Source organism: Eschscholzia californica, unplaced genomic scaffold (assembly GCF_041429995.1).
Source record: "Eschscholzia californica isolate CP2 unplaced genomic scaffold, dmEscCali1.0.p SCAF_5, whole genome shotgun sequence".
Taxonomy (NCBI): domain Eukaryota; kingdom Viridiplantae; phylum Streptophyta; class Magnoliopsida; order Ranunculales; family Papaveraceae; genus Eschscholzia; species Eschscholzia californica.
This window is the reverse complement of record NW_028238472.1, coordinates 21,783,945-21,803,440: the sequence shown is the minus strand read 5'-3', so window position 1 is coordinate 21,803,440 and position 19,496 is coordinate 21,783,945. Positions and strand designations below refer to the sequence as shown.

At 35.8% G+C, this 19,496-nt stretch overlaps 2 protein-coding genes across 2 annotated transcripts; one reads left to right on the top strand and one right to left on the bottom strand.

Moving 5' to 3' along the window:
• The first annotated feature begins 2,089 nt into the window (after positions 1–2,089).
• Positions 2,090–6,646, top strand: LOC147537809 (uncharacterized). Its single transcript, XM_086644826.1, has 9 exons — positions 2,090–2,292; positions 2,720–2,771; positions 3,858–4,117; positions 4,208–4,414; positions 4,497–4,586; positions 4,663–4,764; positions 4,859–5,204; positions 5,297–5,357; positions 6,487–6,646. The coding sequence occupies exons 4-8, from the start codon at positions 4,379–4,381 to the stop codon at positions 5,329–5,331; spliced, it is 609 nt and encodes a 202-aa protein (XP_086500952.1). The 5' UTR covers positions 2,090–2,292; positions 2,720–2,771; positions 3,858–4,117; positions 4,208–4,378; the 3' UTR covers positions 5,332–5,357; positions 6,487–6,646.
• A 529-nt stretch (positions 6,647–7,175) lies between these two features.
• On the bottom strand, positions 7,176–8,643 carry LOC147537808 (uncharacterized). Its single transcript, XM_086644253.1, has one exon. It carries the CDS (start codon positions 8,619–8,621, stop codon positions 7,386–7,388), a length of 1,236 nt encoding a protein of 411 aa, XP_086500379.1. The 5' UTR covers positions 8,622–8,643; the 3' UTR covers positions 7,176–7,385.
• Between the last annotated feature and the right edge of the window lie 10,853 nt (positions 8,644–19,496).

The window sequence follows — 19,496 nt, the reverse complement described above, 5'->3', positions numbered from 1 at the left end:
GGATTTGAGAGCAGTGTGACCCTATCCCGTGTCACTTTCTTGGAAGCTTAATAAACTTACAAACCGAGCTAATAGACAAATTATGTCTTTTAAGCTAAGGTTAACTATATATAACTTATACTCTGGCCTGTTATAGGAAATGGGCCCCTTGTGCTGAGGGCCCAGTGCGGACGCCCTGCCCACACGGGCCCATCCACTGGCCTGAAACAATCTAATTTCATTGTAATTTATCTTATTATTTAATATATTCTGTTAGTTTTTTTTTTACATACATTTAACTCAGTCACGGTTGGATATCAATGTAATATATCTTTGAATGATATATGTTGAAGTATAAAATCACAATATATTTCAACATTGTTTATAGACATTATTTACTAATTTGTCAGAGCTCGCACTCCTGGTGTCGTTAGTTAATACAAATGTCTCGTTTATTGACACTACGAATTGTATTTGAATTAGTTTTATTGTTCATGATTCCCATCTTATTTACATTGAAGCAAACTCTCCGAGCTCGTTCAAACAAGGAAACTGAAGCTAAAGTCATTTTGTTCTAATGGGCAGTTACTTATAACTACAAGCACATCATCATTGAAAGCGACAACCAAAGTCTAATCCAACATTTGCACGATTCTAGAAAAACGATACACTGGCATTCAACAACTCACATTCACCAAGTCAAAGCTGTCATCGCTAAGTTTAACAACATTCAGTTCTCTTACGTCGCCTTAAATGACAATATCCCTGCCCATAAGCTAGTGAAATGGGCATGGAAAACTCAACGCAATAGATTCTGAAAATATATTCCAAAACTTATTTCTAATATGTATTGTAATCGCACTCTTACTCTTTAGTAATATAAGCTATCTTACAACAAAAAAAACTTGCCATCTTTTGCTGACAGAGCATAAAAATTGTGGAATCTCCACATACTATTTAAAATGAAAAGCAGATAGTTTTATTTTCACAAATACAATCTTGACATGTTTCTTCACGTTGCATATATATATATATATAGGAAACTAGGTTGAGAACGGTTGTAACATTACACAAAGAAACATGTGGGCTAAAGTTCGGCACTTCGAGTACACGTAGCCCAAAGTTGGATATTTCAAGTACAAAAAAAATCTAAAAACATGCACTGAGGTGGAATTAATCATAAAACCTCACAAGTATTACAAGTCGCCTCAACCATTGAGTTATCGCCCAATCTTACTGTGGTTTTTGGTGGAAAAATATTTTAATCTTACTGTGGTTTTTGGTGGAAAAATATTTTAACTTAAGACTCCCGCTGAAGATGTTGAAAAGTTGTTTTCCCGGATATATTGACATTTGATCAGATGATGAATTCTCCGTCATGTTTCGGACTAGATTCAGATGGGAAAATGAAGAAGCACTCCAACAATTTACACCCTAACCACAAGGTCTAGCAAGTAACATGTGAGATTTACAAGCTCGTTTTCGTTCATATACAACCAGGGTTAAAGCCTTATTGTTTTAAAAAGACAAACAAAGCAAAATTGTTATTTTAGAATCATATGCAGAAGTAGTAGTCTTGACTCTTGTGCAGAGGAAGCTGACTTGTAAAATAACTCACTACAAAAATCGCGAATGTTGCCGACGGCCCTTACCGACGGACAAATGTAAATGTGTCGCGATAAAATATTCACCGACGGTTTTAGGAAGAGTCGTCGGTCGTATTGGACTTCCGCAGACGGTTTTTACTAACTGACGTCGGCATAGGTCGTTCCGGGAAAAGTCCGTATTTTATAGCTTGCCGACGCACTTCGTTTTCGTCGGCATATATTAGTTTCTCGACGGATTTATTTTCTCCGTCGGCAATAGTTTGGCGGGATATTTATTTTTTCGTGGATTATATTGGCGCTCAAAATAAAAAAAATTCCGCCAAAATTTGGCTCGACGGTTTTCTATAACCCGTCGGTGGTAATTTGGCGCACATATTTTTTTTCTTCCCGCGAAATCTTATCCCGACGGCATTTTCGTCCGCGTCGATAGTGGTTGACCCTGGCCGACGGTTATATTTATTTTCGTCGGTAGAAGTCGATAGTGGTTGACTCTGGTTGAACCTGGCCGACGACCTTTGTTCTTCTCGTCGGTAGCCCTTAAAAAGAGAAAGAAAAGAAAAAACGCCTCTTTTTCTCTCTGTTCGATTTTTTCTTCTCTTTCTCTGTTGGAGTCTTGGTTGAGGAGAAAACCCTAGACAACGGTTGTTCCTCTATTTCTCTCTCTTTCTGTTGGAGAAAAGCCCTAATCAACTACATCAAGTAATCAGTAAGTTATGAAACCCTATATTTAACTCTCTCTCTCCCTCTCTCTTTGTAAAGAGGAAAAAGCCCTAATCGACTACTTGTTCTTCTCCAAATCGGTAATTAGGTGTATTGGAATCGTTATTACTAGGTCTAAAGGCAGTACATCTAGAAGCCCTAGACGACTTCAGCTTGAACTAAATAATTGTTGCTACCTTAGATGATTTAACTTCCAATTTATCACTTTTTTATGAGTAAATTTTGTGGTGCCAAATTAGTTGCAATTTGACAATAGCTTGTTTGGTTTCATTGTATAATCTATGTTCAGTACTTATCTTGATTTAGAACAATCATTAATTAGGGTTTTCATTTTGTTTTGGTTAACTTTTGGGGTTATCATCTATCTGTAATTAACATTCATTTTGTGTTGGTTTTTGGGTACTGTTTGTCAGATTGGAGTTGTGGGATTCTTGCATACCAGGCTTCTCCTTCACTTCTTCTATGGTAAGGGTTTCCCTATTTTACATTGATATGTTAATCACTTGTTAGAATAATGATGAATTCTTGTAGTTGGTGAGAGTTTGTTGGTACTTTTTGAATGAATGAGGGTTGTCAAGAGGAGGCGTTACTTTTTGAATGAATTCTTGCACTTTCCGGTTTTTTCGGTTGAGTAAAATATAGACTGTATGAATTATGATAACATATTCCCTGTGTTAGCATAACATTTTAGTAGTACCAATTTTCGTTAACTGAACTTTGGTGCAGTAGTCAGTACAAATTTAGTTAACACTTAAGTAGTACCAATTTTCGTTTACAGATCTTTGGTGCAGTAGTCGGACACCTCCGTATCAGTCTGTGATAAAATAGACGAACTTTCCGGTCTCTAGGATGGTCTTAATCATCTTTATATGATTTTTAAAGTACAAAATATTTTAACTGACAATTATAGTGTTCGTTTGATTCATGATGTAATCCATATTATATTTATGAAATTAACAAGTATTGTTTCCTTCAAATTGGTTGAAAATCCGTCAATAGGAAAAAAAAAACACTACAGCATTACGACATCTCCTTTTTAGAACTTTGATAGTAGTAAAGAAATTGTTAAGACAATTAAACATCATGGGATGAGAAATTCTTCATTAAAGACCAGAAAAGTATCAAATGTTGAGTCTTTTCTTGAACTAGGAAAACAAATTAGTGGTATTAGAATTGGTAAATCGAATTCAATTGGTTCAATTACTGAAATTAAAGTAGACTCTATGACTAATTTGGGTTCTAAATTTCAATTTGCACCAATTGTTACAAGTAAAACTGGTTTGGGTGTAAGAATTCCTTCTTTTAGGTTGAACAAATCAAGATCTTTGCTCGTTGTGGAAGTCAGCTTGATCATTTTTCATTCCAAAGATGATGTTTTTGGTCTCCTATAATTTTTCTAACCATTGTTGTAAATTGAGTTCCAAGCTTTGAGTTTGAATTGGTCGGTTGTTTCTTTGTGCAGGTCTGTTGGTGTTTCAGAGGTGATAAGATACTTGTTGTATTATAGAACTATATGAATTCTAATGTTGAGTATTTCTCTTGTTTATGTAGGTCTTGAAACATCATGTTCGAACCGCCAAGAAAGAAGGGAAGGGGAAATAACAAAAATAAGTGGTTGAATCGCCTTCCAGACGGAGAAAAATTACATATTGATTTCGATTCAGAGAACCGGCCAATTGGATCAAATACATCAAAAATGGCACAATACATAGGATTATTGGCGAGAGATGGTAACAGGTTCCCAATAACAAAACAAAAATGGAAACAAGTTGACGAGGAACAAAAAAAAAAGAGCTATTAGTGAAATTAAGGTAATAGATTTGGGTTTTCATTAAAATATTATCTCTTTTTTCCTTTTATGTTGTTTTCAATCAAGCTAACAGACTTATTTGTTTTTCAAGTTATTGTGCGACGTTCCTGATGCGTCTGATAAGCTTCTAAGTAGAGAGCTAAACAGGAAGTGGAAAGATCATAAATGTTCTACGAAGAGAAAGTTTTATACAGATGTTGAAGACAAGAGTGAATGCAAAAAATCGATTCCTCCAGGAATTGTCTCTTCTCAATGGTTGACGATGGTTCAACTTTGGGACACTAATGAGGATATTAAGGTAAAACAAATTTTTTTCATCTCTTTATAATTGTTTGAAGTTTTTGCATGTGTTTCTAAATTTTTTTTTCTGTTAAATGTAGAAGTTAGCCGAACAAAATGCCAGAAATAGGGCTGCTCTGAAACTTAATCACCATTTTGGGTTAAAATCCCTAGCACAAGTTTTTCATGAGGTAAACCTTGTATTTATGATTTTTGTTTTTGTTTTGAACTTCTTAATTATTGTTTTGTGTGTGTTGATTGTTACAGTTTCGACAAGAAAATGAAAGAGAACCTACTCGTGTCGATCTCTTTAAGACAACATATACAAGTAAAGACAACGGAGTAGACCCCAATGCAGTCGAGCTGCTAGTAATAATTTACATCTCATGTGATTATGCTTTTTTGTTCATAATGATTATGTAGATAAATATATAGACATTGATCAAGTTTATTCTATTTGCAGAAAGATATGGAGCAAAGAACGGAGATTGCGATCCAGAATGCTGATGGAGAATTTGAGGACTTGCCCGGTCCTAATGACATCTTTGCCCAAGTCATGGGACCAGAGCGAAGTGGTAGAATTCGACTTATGCCTCATGTGAAGCCGAAAGACCTCTTTCCTCGACAATCTTCAACAACTAATAAGAAAATAGAGCAAGTACTTTCCAATATTAAGGAACAAAATGTTGAGTTAAAAGAGGAGAATGCTAAGTTAAAAGAGAAGCTTTGTAATGTCACATCAGAGGTATCTTCTCTGAAAGCACAAATGACACAGGTCATGAATTTCATGCGATCACAGGGAGCTAGAGGTAAATTTAACTTATTGATCTCATATATGTTAGCTTTGTATGTTGTTGTTTTAAATTATTTTGATGATTTCTTGTATTTTTGTTTGGATAAGGGCAATATACGCGCACAACTTCTTCTCAGATTTAGCTTGGATGTGATTACTTTTGTTTAAGGTAAATACTTTATGCATCTTACATTTATTTTTCATTTGTTTGAGTTTTTTGTACATCAGATTGATATAAGTACGATGAAAGACCGGACTGTTTATTGCTACACTTGTGTTTGGTGTCGAATTTTGTAACGCATGACTTCGCTTCCCTCGTGAACTAGACTATAATGAGAGCATTAGTAGAGACATTGATTATTGTTACCTAGCTATGCATTTATTAGGTTGGAATAGGTTTAATTTGAATATCATTGTTGCGACAAGAGTTTCAATATAATATAAAGTATACTTTTATTCTTCTTTAGGAAACTGGATAAACGCCGACTCAAACACTAATAAGACCGGACCTATAGGCTACCAACTGTTGACTTTTGTTTACTATTCTTCAAACATCGTATATCTAGACAACACTCTAAATGGAGTAAGTTAGTCGGTAGAATTTAGAAAGATAAGAGTATTGACATAAGATGGTCAGGTTTTAGTGTTATACTGAAATATGTATCAGACATAGGATCATTTTTCATTCCATAGATGAAGTCAGCTTGTCGGCAAAAATAATTGAAACTTGGTCTATGAGTTAAGGTAAAAGTGTTCATCTAGATATAGTATTATACCTAGTCTTTGTTTTCTTAGGTTTGATTATGGATTATTCAGTTAATCAGTTGGAGAACTTGTGTGGGGAGTTTCCATATTTGGGTTATTAGTTTTTTTGCCCAAAAAAACAATATGAATTTTCTTTCATTCATTATCAATTATTGGTAGTAGACTCTCTAGTTTAGAATTGATATAGGAAGAAGAAGGTATTATTGTAGTGCTAAGTGATAGTTTGACTTCATTCCATGAAACCTACAAGTGATTACTACCTCTGGAATCGCACTTTTAGCTTCTCTTACATCTGGATCTTATTGATGATCAAGTCTTCCCCACATTATTTCGTCTCTCTCGAAAGTCAACCCAAAGTTACATGATAATTCATTCATATATTCATTGGTTAAATCTTTGCTCGTTGTGGAAGTCAGCTTGATCATTCTTCATTCCAAAGATGATGTTTTTGGTCTCCTATAATTTTTCTAACCATTGTTGTAAATTGAGTTCCAAGCTTTGAGTTTGAATTGGTCGGTTGTTTCTTTGTGCAGGTCTGTTGGTGTTTCAGAGGTGATAAGATACTTGTTGAAGATCTGATTTTTATAAATTCTTTGTTCCTAAACTAGTTTTGTAATTTTGAATCTTCAAATCTTTCATGGTTTTGTTTTCGTTAGACAATGGCTATTATGAAACATATGACTTGTTCTTCAATGTGTATTAGACATTTTGATACTTATGCAGGTTAATATTCATTATGCTGCTGCATTTTATGGATTACCAGGTGCAGCAGCGGGTACAAAAAATAGATTTCAAAAAAAAAAAAAATAATAACTATTGCCGACGGAGTAAAAATCGTCGGTGAAATCAGCACCTGCCGACGATTTTTTGGAAGACAAACCGTCGGCATATGTTAAGAAACTCGCGGGAAATGGTGTTCCCGCGAAATTATCTTTCTCACTGCCGACGGTGTTTTATTTACACAAACCGTCGGCATAAAGTGTGCCGACGCTTTTTATTCGTCGAGAACTTCGTCGCGGATAGCTTTCGTGGCGCCTCTATTGCCGACCATTTTTTTATCGTCGGCAGTGAGCTATGCCGACGACATTTATATGATCCCGACGCTTTTTTACCGCCGGCAATACTCGCGATTTTTGTAGTGACTCTTTCAAGTTAATATCATAGTCTTATCATTCAATAGACCAAACAAAATTAATATTGGAATTAGTACGAAAAATCTCTAAGAACCACTTAATAGTGAATAGTTTCATAAAGTTTTGAACATACATTAGGAGTATATCAAATTGTTAGAAACCTAGTTTCATAAGAGGCCCGATTATTACAAAAGACAAAATAATAATAACACTGTAACACCAAAGACCCCCTCCCGCCCCCCTAAATTTCACATATATGGATTTCTTAACCTGATTGGAAGAGAATCATCTCTTGATGTCTAAGTTTGTCTCATATTCTTAAAAGTTTTAACAGTAGATATAACCTTGTTTCCAGAAGTCCTTGAAATTTCAAGAGGTTGTGCCCCACTCGTACCAGAGGGAACAAGCATCTTGATTTTATCTGAAACTAGAAAGTGCTCAGAATTTTGGTATGGTTGTGCTCCACTTGGACCAGAAGGAACACGCCTTCTGATTTCAGAAAAACGATCTAAACCTGCAATATCATCGGAAATTTCATGAGGTTGTGCTCCACTTGGACCAGAAGGAAGACGCCTTTTGATTTCAAAAGAATCTAAAACTTGAAAATAATTAGAAGTTTCAGGAGGTTGTGCTCCACTAGGACCAGATGGAACAATACACTTGGTTTCAAAGGGATGATCTAAAATTTGAAAATTATTAGAAGTTACAGGAGGTTGTTGTTGATCTGGACCAGATGGAACAAGACGCTTGATTTCAAATGGATGATCTAAAGCTTGAAAATTATTAGAAGTTACAGGAGGTTGTTGTTGATCTGGACCAGATGGAACAAGACGCTTGATTTCAAAGGGATAGTCTAAAGCTTGAAAATTATTAGAAGTTACAGGAGGTTGTTGTTGATCTGGACCAGATGGAACAAGACGCTTGATTTCAAAGGGATGGTCTAAAGCTTGAAAATTATTAGAAGTTACAGGAGGTTGATGTTGATCTGGACCAGATGGAACAAGACGCTTGATTTCAAAGGGATGATCTAAAGCTTGAAAATTATTAGAAGTTACAGGAGGTTGTTGTTGATCTGGACCAGATGGAACAAGACGCTTGATTTCAAAGGGATGGTCTAAAGCTTGAAAATTATTAGAAGTTACAGGAGGTTGTTGTTGATCTGGACCAGATGGAACAAGACGCTTGATTTCAAAGGAATGATCTAAAGCTTGAAAATTATTAGAAGTTACAGGAGGTTGTTGTTGATCTGGACCAGATGGAACAAGACGCTTGATTTCAAATGGATGATCTAAAGCTTGAAAATTATAAGAAGTTATAGGAGGTTGTTGTTGATCTGGACCAGATGGAACAAGACGCTTGATTTCAAATGGATGATCTAAAGCTTGAAAATTATTATAAGTTTCACGAGGTTGTGATCCACTTGGACCAGATGGAACAAGTCTATTGATTTTTAAAAGATTATCATCAGCTATTACTCGAGAGAAGATCATGAGAGTGACTACTACAATGAAAGCAAATTTCATTTTAGTTAACATGGTTGTATCTTAATTGTAACCCGTTTGTTGTTAGAAAGGAAAACATAGGTCCTTATAAAGTTCTTTTGTTTCAAAAATGGAAGGTACTTTATGCAATCATTTAGTGATTGTAATCACATAGATATTGTTTTTTATATTGACCATTTAGAATGATTTTCTTTGTTTAAAGATATTAAGTGTCAAATAGTAATGCACTTCAATCTGGTGGCATGATTACAAAAATCTTATGAGTTTTGGTAGATTACCTAAATCAAATTTCATTTTTCAACTGAATATTTTTAAATTTGAAATCTATCTGCAATTTCAACTGTGGAAAATAAGAAGTGTAACTAATTATAACTTTAATCTCTAATGAAAAGTAAAAAAAAAAGGAGGTTCCTTAACACAAAAGGTAAGAAACAATAAATAGGCCAGTTTATTGTGCCTTTACTGGGAAGATTCCACTGCAATTTGATTCATGGTGGAGGTGGAATCCACCATTTATTTTTAGAGTTGTGATCCCATAGATTTTGTTTTTAATATTGACCATTGAGAATGATTTTCTTGTTTTAAAGGGGTTATCTTTTGGATAGTAGTGCACATCGATCAAGTGGCATGCTTACAAAAATCTTATCCGATTGTCTAAAGCCCATTTGATTTCTCAACTGAATACTTTTCTATTAAATTTAAAATATATACCCACAACTTCAAAAATGGAACAAAAATAAAAAATGGGTAACTAACAATACATTATAACGAAAGGTTCTATCACAAAAAGTATAAACTATTAAATCAAAAGAAAAGTCTGCTACTGCTTGGCCAGTTGATTGTACCTCTATTCTAAAATTCAAAAGATCGGGTTCGATTTACAATGAAGGTGGAATCCATCATTTATTTTTAGGGATTGTAATCCCATAGATTTTATTATATTGACCATTGTGAATGATCTTCTTGCGTTACAAGTATTATATTTCAAATAGTAATGCACTTCAATCAAGTGGCATGCTTATAAAATCTTATTAGTATTGGTAGATTGCCTAAAGCTCATTTTATTTTATAACTGAGTACTGTTGAATTCTAAAATACATACCCACAACCTCAACAATGGAAAATCAAAAGTGTAACTAAATATAGCAATACTTTCTAATGAAAGGTTAAGCATCCCAAGTTTTTTACCGCAAAAAGTAGGACCCAATAAATTAAAAGAAACAAGTTTCTTCGAACTATTGCTTGGCTAGTTGGTTGTTAATTTACTTTAAAATTCAGAAGATACAGGTTCAATTCACAGTGGAGGTGAATTTATCATTTATTGACTTGTTTTAAAAGGTATAAATAAGGTGTTGGAATTGGTACCTAGCTCAAACGCAGTTGAACCGGTATTTTTGTTAATTTGAGGGGCCTAGATTCATCAGAATCTCGATTAAGACGTCTCGCTGGATTCGTATCGTCGAGTTCATGAATTTAGACCTACAGTTTGTCCAAATCTGATTCCGTATGAATGAGTTATTACCAAATTAGTTTGGTATGACTACCACTACCTCTTAATCGAGATTTTGAGTTAGTACCACATCTATGATGTTGGAGAAGTATGATTTCCTTATATAGACTCTTCCAGATGTTTATGATATATTTGTTGAAATTAAAAGGTTCTTTGCGTGGTTTGCACCACGCAATTCGCGCAGGGTGGGCGTTTAGGGTGCATTGGACGCTTTAGAGGCGCCCGCACGCACTTTCCACTTCGCTCGTAGGCATCGTTGCGAGGTGTGATCAAAGCCTTTCATTTTAAGATCATAGATTTGATCAGATGGACATGATGTTTGGAGCCCATAAGATAGATCCCTTGACGATCTAACAGTGGGCATTCCGTGCACGAGATCAAGATATATCAGTTGAGATCTGATGGTCAAGATTGCACTCGAAAGTCAATAGTCAAATATGACTGTTGGGAAGCATCCATTCATCTATAGGCATCTATCAGAAGTGTTGTCAATACTCCTATATATACCAAACAGAATCCAGCAAACAAAATACGAAATATTTTAGCATTCAAAGTTACATGAGCATTTAGAGTTTTAAGAAGTCACTTTCATCTATCGTTCTTACTACCTGTTTCAAAGTTCGCAAGCTTTCAGAAAATGAAGTACTCATAGTCGTCATCTAGAAAGGTATAGCCGTTGTATCTTGGGAGACAAACATCTGACTGATTTTAGTACTAGGAAAATTTTATAGGCAATGCCTTTTATTGTTATAGGCAATATATTTTCCAGGCTTGACTTGGTCAATTCATTAGGACCAAGTTTGGTTAAAGGCAAGGGTCCATGGGTATAAGGTCCAAAATAATCTTCTAAAAAGATTTATGATCCAATCTTCTCAAAACATAGATATTTAGTCCTTTTGCTTAATGGACGAAATTATCCATACTTTACAACATACATACCGTCCATGTCCCTCATTCAAAACACGCGGGTGTTAATGAAGTTGGGGGTTAAAGTGTAATTTCCATCTTGTTCCAGCGTGATTTATAGGATTTAAAACAAGCAACGAATCAATCCTTTCTCTCTCTTCTCAACCGTTTCGGAATCAAAATCCAGATTTAAATCTTTTCAAAACAGAAACCCTAAACAATCGTACGCACATCAAAAAGGTAACATCTTTTCTTCTTCACCACTCTTCATTTATCTTTTATTGAATCTGTTATCAGGTAAAAAGGTAAGTTGCTTCATATAAACGATTTCGTTTTCTGATCTGTTCAAATTCGAACCGTCATTAACTTCAGGTTAAATCTTTAGAAATATGTGTTTGCATGTTCATTCTACTTTGTAAAAAATAGTATTTCATCATTTTGGTAATGATTTCTCACAAAAAATATTAGGGTTTGATTCGAAAATCTTGATTTTGGTAATGGTTTGTAATCTGTAAAAACCTAATTTTTATTTGAAAATCTTACTTTTGTTTGAGATTTAGACAAATTTCAGTAACAAAGTACGCATACTTTATCAAACATGTAATGTAATTTTTGGGGTTTAGGGTTTTATTTGAAAATATTAATTTTTGTAATTTATGAATAAATTATGCAAACTTTACGAAAGGGAAAAGAAAAGAAAACACTTGTCTAACTGTATATACAGTTTTATGTATAATTTAGAATAAATTATGCAAACTTTACGAAACATAATGAGACATTTATCAAAATAATTAAATTTTATTCCTTAGATTGTCAAAAATAGAACCGGAAGTACATAGTAGATACGGTAACCGAAGAAATAAAATCAATTATGAACATAGATTCGTATTTCAATGGTGCCCATCCATGCATTCTCCATTTGCAATCTTCAACAGGACACACAGCAGTAACACGCTTCGAATCATTTTTTAAGAATTTGAAATCATGCCCTGTGTTGATAATATATTGCCTGAAACTCCATCTGTAAATATCTTATCCCAACCCTCTGATTTGAGTTTGATTTGCTTATTTTGATTTGATGATTATACCTGAAACTCCACCTGTGATAACAAATGGAGAAAGATTAATACATATAAATTTTATAGAAAAGTATATTATTTACAATAAATCACATGAACATTTATGTAAATTATATATAATTTATTTTAAAGTACACTAGATTTGCATATATAAAGCGAAGTTGTTCTAATAATGAAACAAGTACTGTTTTGAGATTAAAGCATGCGTAATGTTCTATAAATTACGCATAATTTATGGCCAATAATATAATATTCATAATATTCCTGATAAAGTATATATAATTTGTTAGAAAATACATATATCATGTTCTCATTTTGAAAAACCTCGTACGGGATATGTTTGCATAATTTACTGTAAATTATGATAATTTATGGTAAAGTACATGTAATGTTAATTCTGTTATGAGGAACCGTACGAAAAACGCATATTTTATAAATCCCTACAGATTGAAAACCAGATCTGAAGAAAAAGTGTGAATATCATTAGACTTAAACAACAAATCTAAAGATATCTGATATGATGATTGATTGCAACAATAAATATACTCGATTTGTAGGAGTCAGTAATGAAGGATTATCTCATCAATATCAAAAACATTAAGGAAATTTTAAGAGAGAGAAAGACAATAATAACATACTCGATTTGAAACAAAATAAGTAAAGAAGAATTTTGTTTACCTGATTTACCATAAGAAGATGATTTTCAGAAGCTCTAATGAATATGAAACAAGTTTTCTATTTTAATGGGAAATTTTCAGTCGATTAAGATGTAGAGAGAGAGAATCAACTATAATAAACTGAAACAGAATCAGAAAACTTATAAATTGATTTGTGTTTTACCTGATTAAAAATGACAAAGATTTTTTTAGCAACTCAAATGAATATGAAACAAAGTTTCTGATTTAATGGAGGATTTTCATTCGATTAAGATGTAGAGAGAGAGAAAAAACCAGAAGGTATTCGGTTCAGATGTAGAGAGCGAGACAAAACCAGAAGGTTTCGGTTACAAAAAGCTAATGAAGATCACGGTTTCTTTGTTTAGAAACGTGATTGGAGAGAGAAACAGGGAGATAAAAATGAAAAAGATATTTAGTGAATTTGAGCTTAAATGTGTTTTTATATTGCAGGAAGGTTAGTTTATGTATTAATATTTTATAGTTATTCTAGGGATTTGTGTTTTTTCTCTAGATGGATCCAAATGGACTAGATATCCATTTAGGATATTATTTTGGTTTTCAAACCCTTTATTGGATTAGAGAGGACTAAAAGTCCTATTAGGATCCACTTTTTGGGCTATAAGCTATGCCACTTTGGAAGGTTATGGCCACCCGACAGAAAATGTGCTGGCAATTTCCGGCAAATCCGCCCGGCGATCTTTAAAAGAAAGTCCTTCTTAATCTTCTCGCTTCATCTTCTTCTTCCTTCTTAAGATATGGTTAATAGTTTCTCTGTGATTTCCTATCTGGGTTTCAAATATTTTGAATGGTTAAAAATGGAGAGATTTCAAAGAAGGAGATCTAATGAAAGAGAAAGTACTAACTTCAACCAATGTTCATCATCAAATGTCAAAACTTACTTTCACTTGTCTTCCCTTGCTAACTTGATTACAGGTAACATTTGGATTTTGGTGAGCTTTAGGGTTTTTGATCGAAACTTTGTGAACATTGAAGTCGTCAGTTAGGTTAAACATTCAAGGTTTCAACTTTCAATAGGTTTAGGTCAACTGCTGAAGTAGGCATATTTTATTTCTTTTTAATTGTTGTGATGGTAAAAGCATCATTATGTTGTGGTTGCAATGACTTCTAGGGTTGTGATGTAATAATGTAAATGATAATGTGTTCCCGTTATTTTTGTGCATTAATTAAATCTCCAGTTTTCTTAGAGCCATATTTTTAAAGATAGATTTCTATCTGCTATTGTGCTAGATTTTGTGGAAAATTATTACTTGTATTTCCATCTGTTGATTGTGTTTCTGGGTTTTATTAGATTCTTCTTCAGCTGTACTTGTACCCCCTTTTAATAAACTTTAATTTAATGTTTTTAGAAGAGATAGTCCTATAATTTGGTATGTTAAAATGGAGGAAGAGAAGAAGAAGAAAGAAGGAAGAAGAAGAAGAAGAAGGATGGAGAAGAAGGAAGAAGAGAAAGAAAAGAAAAAATATCCCAGTCAAGGTCGTCGACTGGTGATGATGACCTAACGGCAATTGGCGCCGTTAGGTTAAACATTGGTTGAGGCATTGTCTCCTAAACACACATTGTCTTTAACCAAATTAGGATTTGCCTCTAGCGAGATTGTTTATAACAACTTTGGGCATTGCCTATGAAATCTCCCTTAGACTAATATCGGGGTGTTCATTGTGTTAAGGATGGAGACAACTCGACTCGGCTTTCTCTCTCAAACCTTCTAATTAATCTCTATTTTAAATTATGTTAGTTTTCCTTCTAATCGGTTTCCATAACAGTAAAAATTTTCGACATAAAATATCTATAAAGCTGTAGCACGCTTACTTTTAAGAGGTGCTACTAGCAAATAATAGGGGTCCAAATAGCAATACCCTTATAAACTTCAAACCTTTTTTGTTTCCAACTCACATCTTCTTCCTTGTCCAGCCGTGAGAACGAGTTAAATAGGGCAGCGAAGGTTTAGAATTGGAGGGCTCAAAATCAAAGGAAATCTAGAGAGAGAAAGTGGGAAAGAAGAAAAGGCATTTAAGGGAGTTCCTAAATGGTTTGATTTCTTCTTCTTTAGCCCTCTTCAATTTTTAAGCTAGTTTTGAATAGTAGGACTATAATAGCTTCGAACCATTATTGTTTACTAGGTTATAATCAACTTAGAATCAATTAGTGATACAATAGGTATATACTATGATTAGAAACTAATTACAACAATAATATAGTAACCCTAGACCATTATAGTTATATAAATATTGTATATACATACGCGGACAACAACCTAGGTTATTTAGGTTATATACAAGTGGTATAAATACACCAGGACAACAACCTAGATGCAAAGAATTATTTGTGTTTATGTTATTGATATTAATAATTGATTGTATGAGATGATACGTATGATATTGGAGCATAAGTGTTATCAATGGTTGTGTGTGATATATTACTTTAGGTTGTTAATTAACCTAGAAAGCATAGGCTAGTCGGAACCAAGAATGGTTGACTCGACATGTGGGTCGATTGCAAACACTAGTTACTGATGTGATATTAGATAACTTGGTGGACCATAATCTTGAGTTCCGTTAATGGATTGAACTAAGACTGGTTGGCTCGACATGTGGGTTGATGCAAACACGGGTTTGTCAATGTGATATTGGACAACCTAGTGGACCAGGGGTTTGAGTTCTAATATGGATTGACGGTTGTAATCCATAAGTAATCGGTGGTTGGTTCGACAAGATGATCGATCCAAACACAAGTTCATTCTTGTGGACCACATACTTCTAGTTTGAGAAGTAATTTACCAACTAGAGGTTGGCTCGCCTCCTGCTCATATGTGAAATGCTCGTGTTGCACTGTGCTCTTGTTGCACGGGTCCCCATTTTTGGGAGGTATCCATGGTTCATTGAGATGTTTAAGTCGATCCAAACACGAATGCTAAGTGAAGCTATCTCTTAGACCTCAAAATTGGTTATGCCCCTCCAAAAGAGAAGTTGTATTGTATGAATCTTTTCAACCGTGTAACAGGTTGACTTCAGTTGTGTTGGCACGAAAGGTGTAACTCAATGGAACATGTTATTGTTTTTCTTCTGTTTGATACTTAGTTTTGTTGTTGAATTGGTCTATTTAGACCTTAGGTAATTTGAAATCTACTAAATGGGTTCTGACCTAGCCTACTCTTTTTCAGGTGATAGAGATCGGGGAGCGCCACCAGTTTGATCTCAGTTCGTCAGCTCGGAGTTTCTTTCTTAGTTTTCGCTTTCGAGATTAGGTAGTTATTTTGAGTTTCGCCTCTTAGACCTACGTGTCGATGATTTAGAAGAAACATTGTTTGAGTTAAGAAAGTTTAATGGATTTCCTTTAGATGATTTATTGATTCTTATGAGCTTCACATTTGATATTGTTTCCCTTTTTGATGGATATATCGACTATGTTTACTGTTCTGCAGAGAAATGCTTTGATTTTAGGTTTTCATGGCGGTCGACGTGGAAATCTATATTTGGGGCGTTACAAAGTGGTATTAGAGCTCTAGGTTCATAAATCTTAGGGTCAGTGTGATAGGTAAGGTTCAACCCCGTTAAGCGCATAGTATGTGGTAATTTTCCGTACAGAGTTATTCACTGTCTGAGTTTTAATTTAGTTTCTCTTTTGGATGTGAATAGAGTTATGGAAATCGGAGGGGTTACTGGTCGTGGCAGGGGACGTCGCAGTGCTCGCACCCGAGGATGTGGTAGAGGTTGAGGTCGAGGTCGAGGTGTTATTGTTGAGGAAGAGGGGTCTACAGGACCCCAAGATTCACAAGCACAGTCAGGGGGTCATTAAACCACAAATCCTTATCTGAACGGAGGAGCGACAGTGACCATTGCTGCAGCCGCATTGCAAAATTTGATTAACATTGCAGCAGAGGTTAAAACAAGGGAACAAGCTGAGGCGCAAAATCCGACACTAGAGACGGGGGGTCCTGTGGTGAATCAGAGGCCACCGACTGAGATGACATGGTTGATGTACTACCATGAGCTTAAGAAAATGGGACCGTCAATATTTGAAGAGACTTGAGGACTGGTAGAGGCATATGAATGGTGTAAGGAGATAGAGAGGATGTTCGTGGCGTTTGATTACTTTGAGGAATATAAGCAGCGGATGGCAGTGTTCCAGTTAAAGAAGAATTCAGCTACTTGGTGGGATACTCAGTCTAGGCTAGTGGATCCGTTGAGGTTCATCTGGGAAGAATTTAAGAAGGTCTTCATGGAAAACTTTATTCCTTTCTCAGCACAACAAACACTTAATAGGGAATTCAGGAGTTGAAGCAAGGGGAAAATCAATCAGTTTTGGAGTATGAGAATGGGTTTCATAAACTCCCTCTTCGCTACTCAACTAATTCCCACAGAGGAGGAAAATTTCGGGAGGTTTCTAAATGGGTTGCATGACAACATTGTTAGGTACATTGTTGCGCAACTTAGTTTCGACACCTATCAGAAGGTGGTTTCTTGTGCTAAGGTTCACGATGCTCGGATACAGGAGGCAAAGAAGCAAAGAGAAATCAAAGTACAGAACAAGGGTGGACAAAAGGGGAACGGCAGAAATTATGGGAAGGTTGGCAGCGCAACGACTATAATGGTCAGCGGGATGGTAAGAGGCCTTGGATCAAGGGAGGCAGCAGGGATATGACGGTGGTGACTACAAATAGGCAACCGCCAGTGGCTAATGTTGATGGTGTGGGATAGAGACCATTTAAAGGGATTTGTTTTAATTGTCAGGAAGTAGGGCACAGGTCTTTTGATTGTCCAAGAAGGAATAGAGCTCAAACAGGAAATCAGGGGCGTCATCATGAACGTAACCCACAGGGCAGACCATAGGGACGTGGGCAGCAACCACAGTTGAACGCTATCGTTCCTAGAGATGACTGTGCACCTACTGATGTGGTGGAAGGTACATTCCTTATTCATACTAGAATGGGTAAAATTTTATTTGATCCTGGTGCCATTGGCACATTTATCTCTATTTCTTTTGTTCGTAAGTTACCCATAGAGCTAGATCGATGTAGGAGATCTTTTTCAGTGTCTTCTGCTTGGGGTGGTTTGATTGTGATAGACCACATCTACAAGGGGTGTATTATTAGATTAGGTGAGCGAGACTTTGCTGCAGACCTTTTTCTGCTTGAGTTGGTGTTGTATGATGTGATCTTAGGCATGGATTTGCTTGCCTCACATTTTCCCTTCCAGGGGAAGAAGTGTTTACAGTGTCAGCACTAACTAGTCAGATGAGAGAGGTTCACTTGAGTAACGTAGAGCTAGAAGAGCATCTGGAAGTAAGTGAGGGGCTTGATAGTATTGATGTGGTTAGTGAGTACCACGAAGTGTTCAGAGATGTACCGGGGTTGCCACCACGCAGAGAGGTTGACTTCTGTATTCAGTTGGAACCGAGTACTAAGCCTATACCCCGAACTCCTTACCGAAATACTCCGATAGAACTGCGAGAGCTCAAGGACCAGATTTAGAAATTACTAGATTAGGGGTTCATACGTCAGAGTAGTTCTCCTTGGGGTGCACCTGCTCTTTTTGTTAAATAGAAAGATGGGTCAATGCGATTGTGTATCGATTATAGAGAGCTCAACAAGGTTACTGTGAAGAATAATTATCCTTTACCATGGATTGATGATCTGTTCGATCAACTGAGGGGGCCAAGTGGTTCTCTAAGATTGACTTGAGGTCAGGGTACCATCAGTTACGAGTCCGAGAGGAGGACATTCCTAAGACGGCATCTGTGACAGGTTATGGTTCATATGAGTTTCGTGTTATGTCATTCGGTTTGACTAACGCTTCTGCAGTGTTTATGGACCTCATGAATCGGGTGTTGAGGGACTTCTTGGATAAATTTGTCATTGTCTTTATTAATGACATTCTTATATACTCCAAGAATAAGGAGGATCATGAGGATCACTTGAGATTGGTGTTAGAGAGATGGATGGAACATCAGTTATATGCGAAGTTCGAGAAATGTGAATTTTGGCATGTTACTTCTAAGGACGGAGTATTGGTTGATCCTTCTAAGGTTGAAGTTGTGCTTAATTGGAAGCAACCTACCTCGGTTATTGAGATTCGCAGTTTTCTAGGATTGCTGGGTATTATCGACTTTTCATCAAGGGGTTCTCAAGTATTGCAGGACCTTTGACGAATCTTACAAAGAAAGGAGTGGTCTTCTCATGGGATGCAAAGTGTGATGCAGCTTTTAGAGAACTTAAGACAAAGTTGACTACGACACCTGTGTTGATCATTCCAGAGAGTGGCACCAGATTTGTGATTTATACTGATGCTTCTATTCAGGGTTAGGGTTGCGTATTGATGCAAAAAAGATAAAGTGGTTGCTTATGCTTCTAGGCAGTTGAGGCCACAGGAGCAAAACTATCCAACTCATGACTTAAAGTTGGCAGCCATAGTGTTTGCCTTAAAGATTTGGACGCACTATCTGCATGGTGAGAGGTTTGATCTCTTTACCGATCATAAGAGCCTCAAGTTCTCTTCTCACAAAAGGAGTCGAACATGCGTCAGCGCAGGTGGTTGGAGTTGATGAAGGATTATAACTTCACGCTGCAATACCACCCGGGTAAGGCAAATGTGGTAGCTGATGCATTAAGTCGACAACCGAGGGGTATCGTGGCAACATTGATGATGAACCAGTGGAAGATGTTGGAGGATGTGGCAATGTATGCCATTGACGTTGTTGGGTCAGGAGTTGACTCGT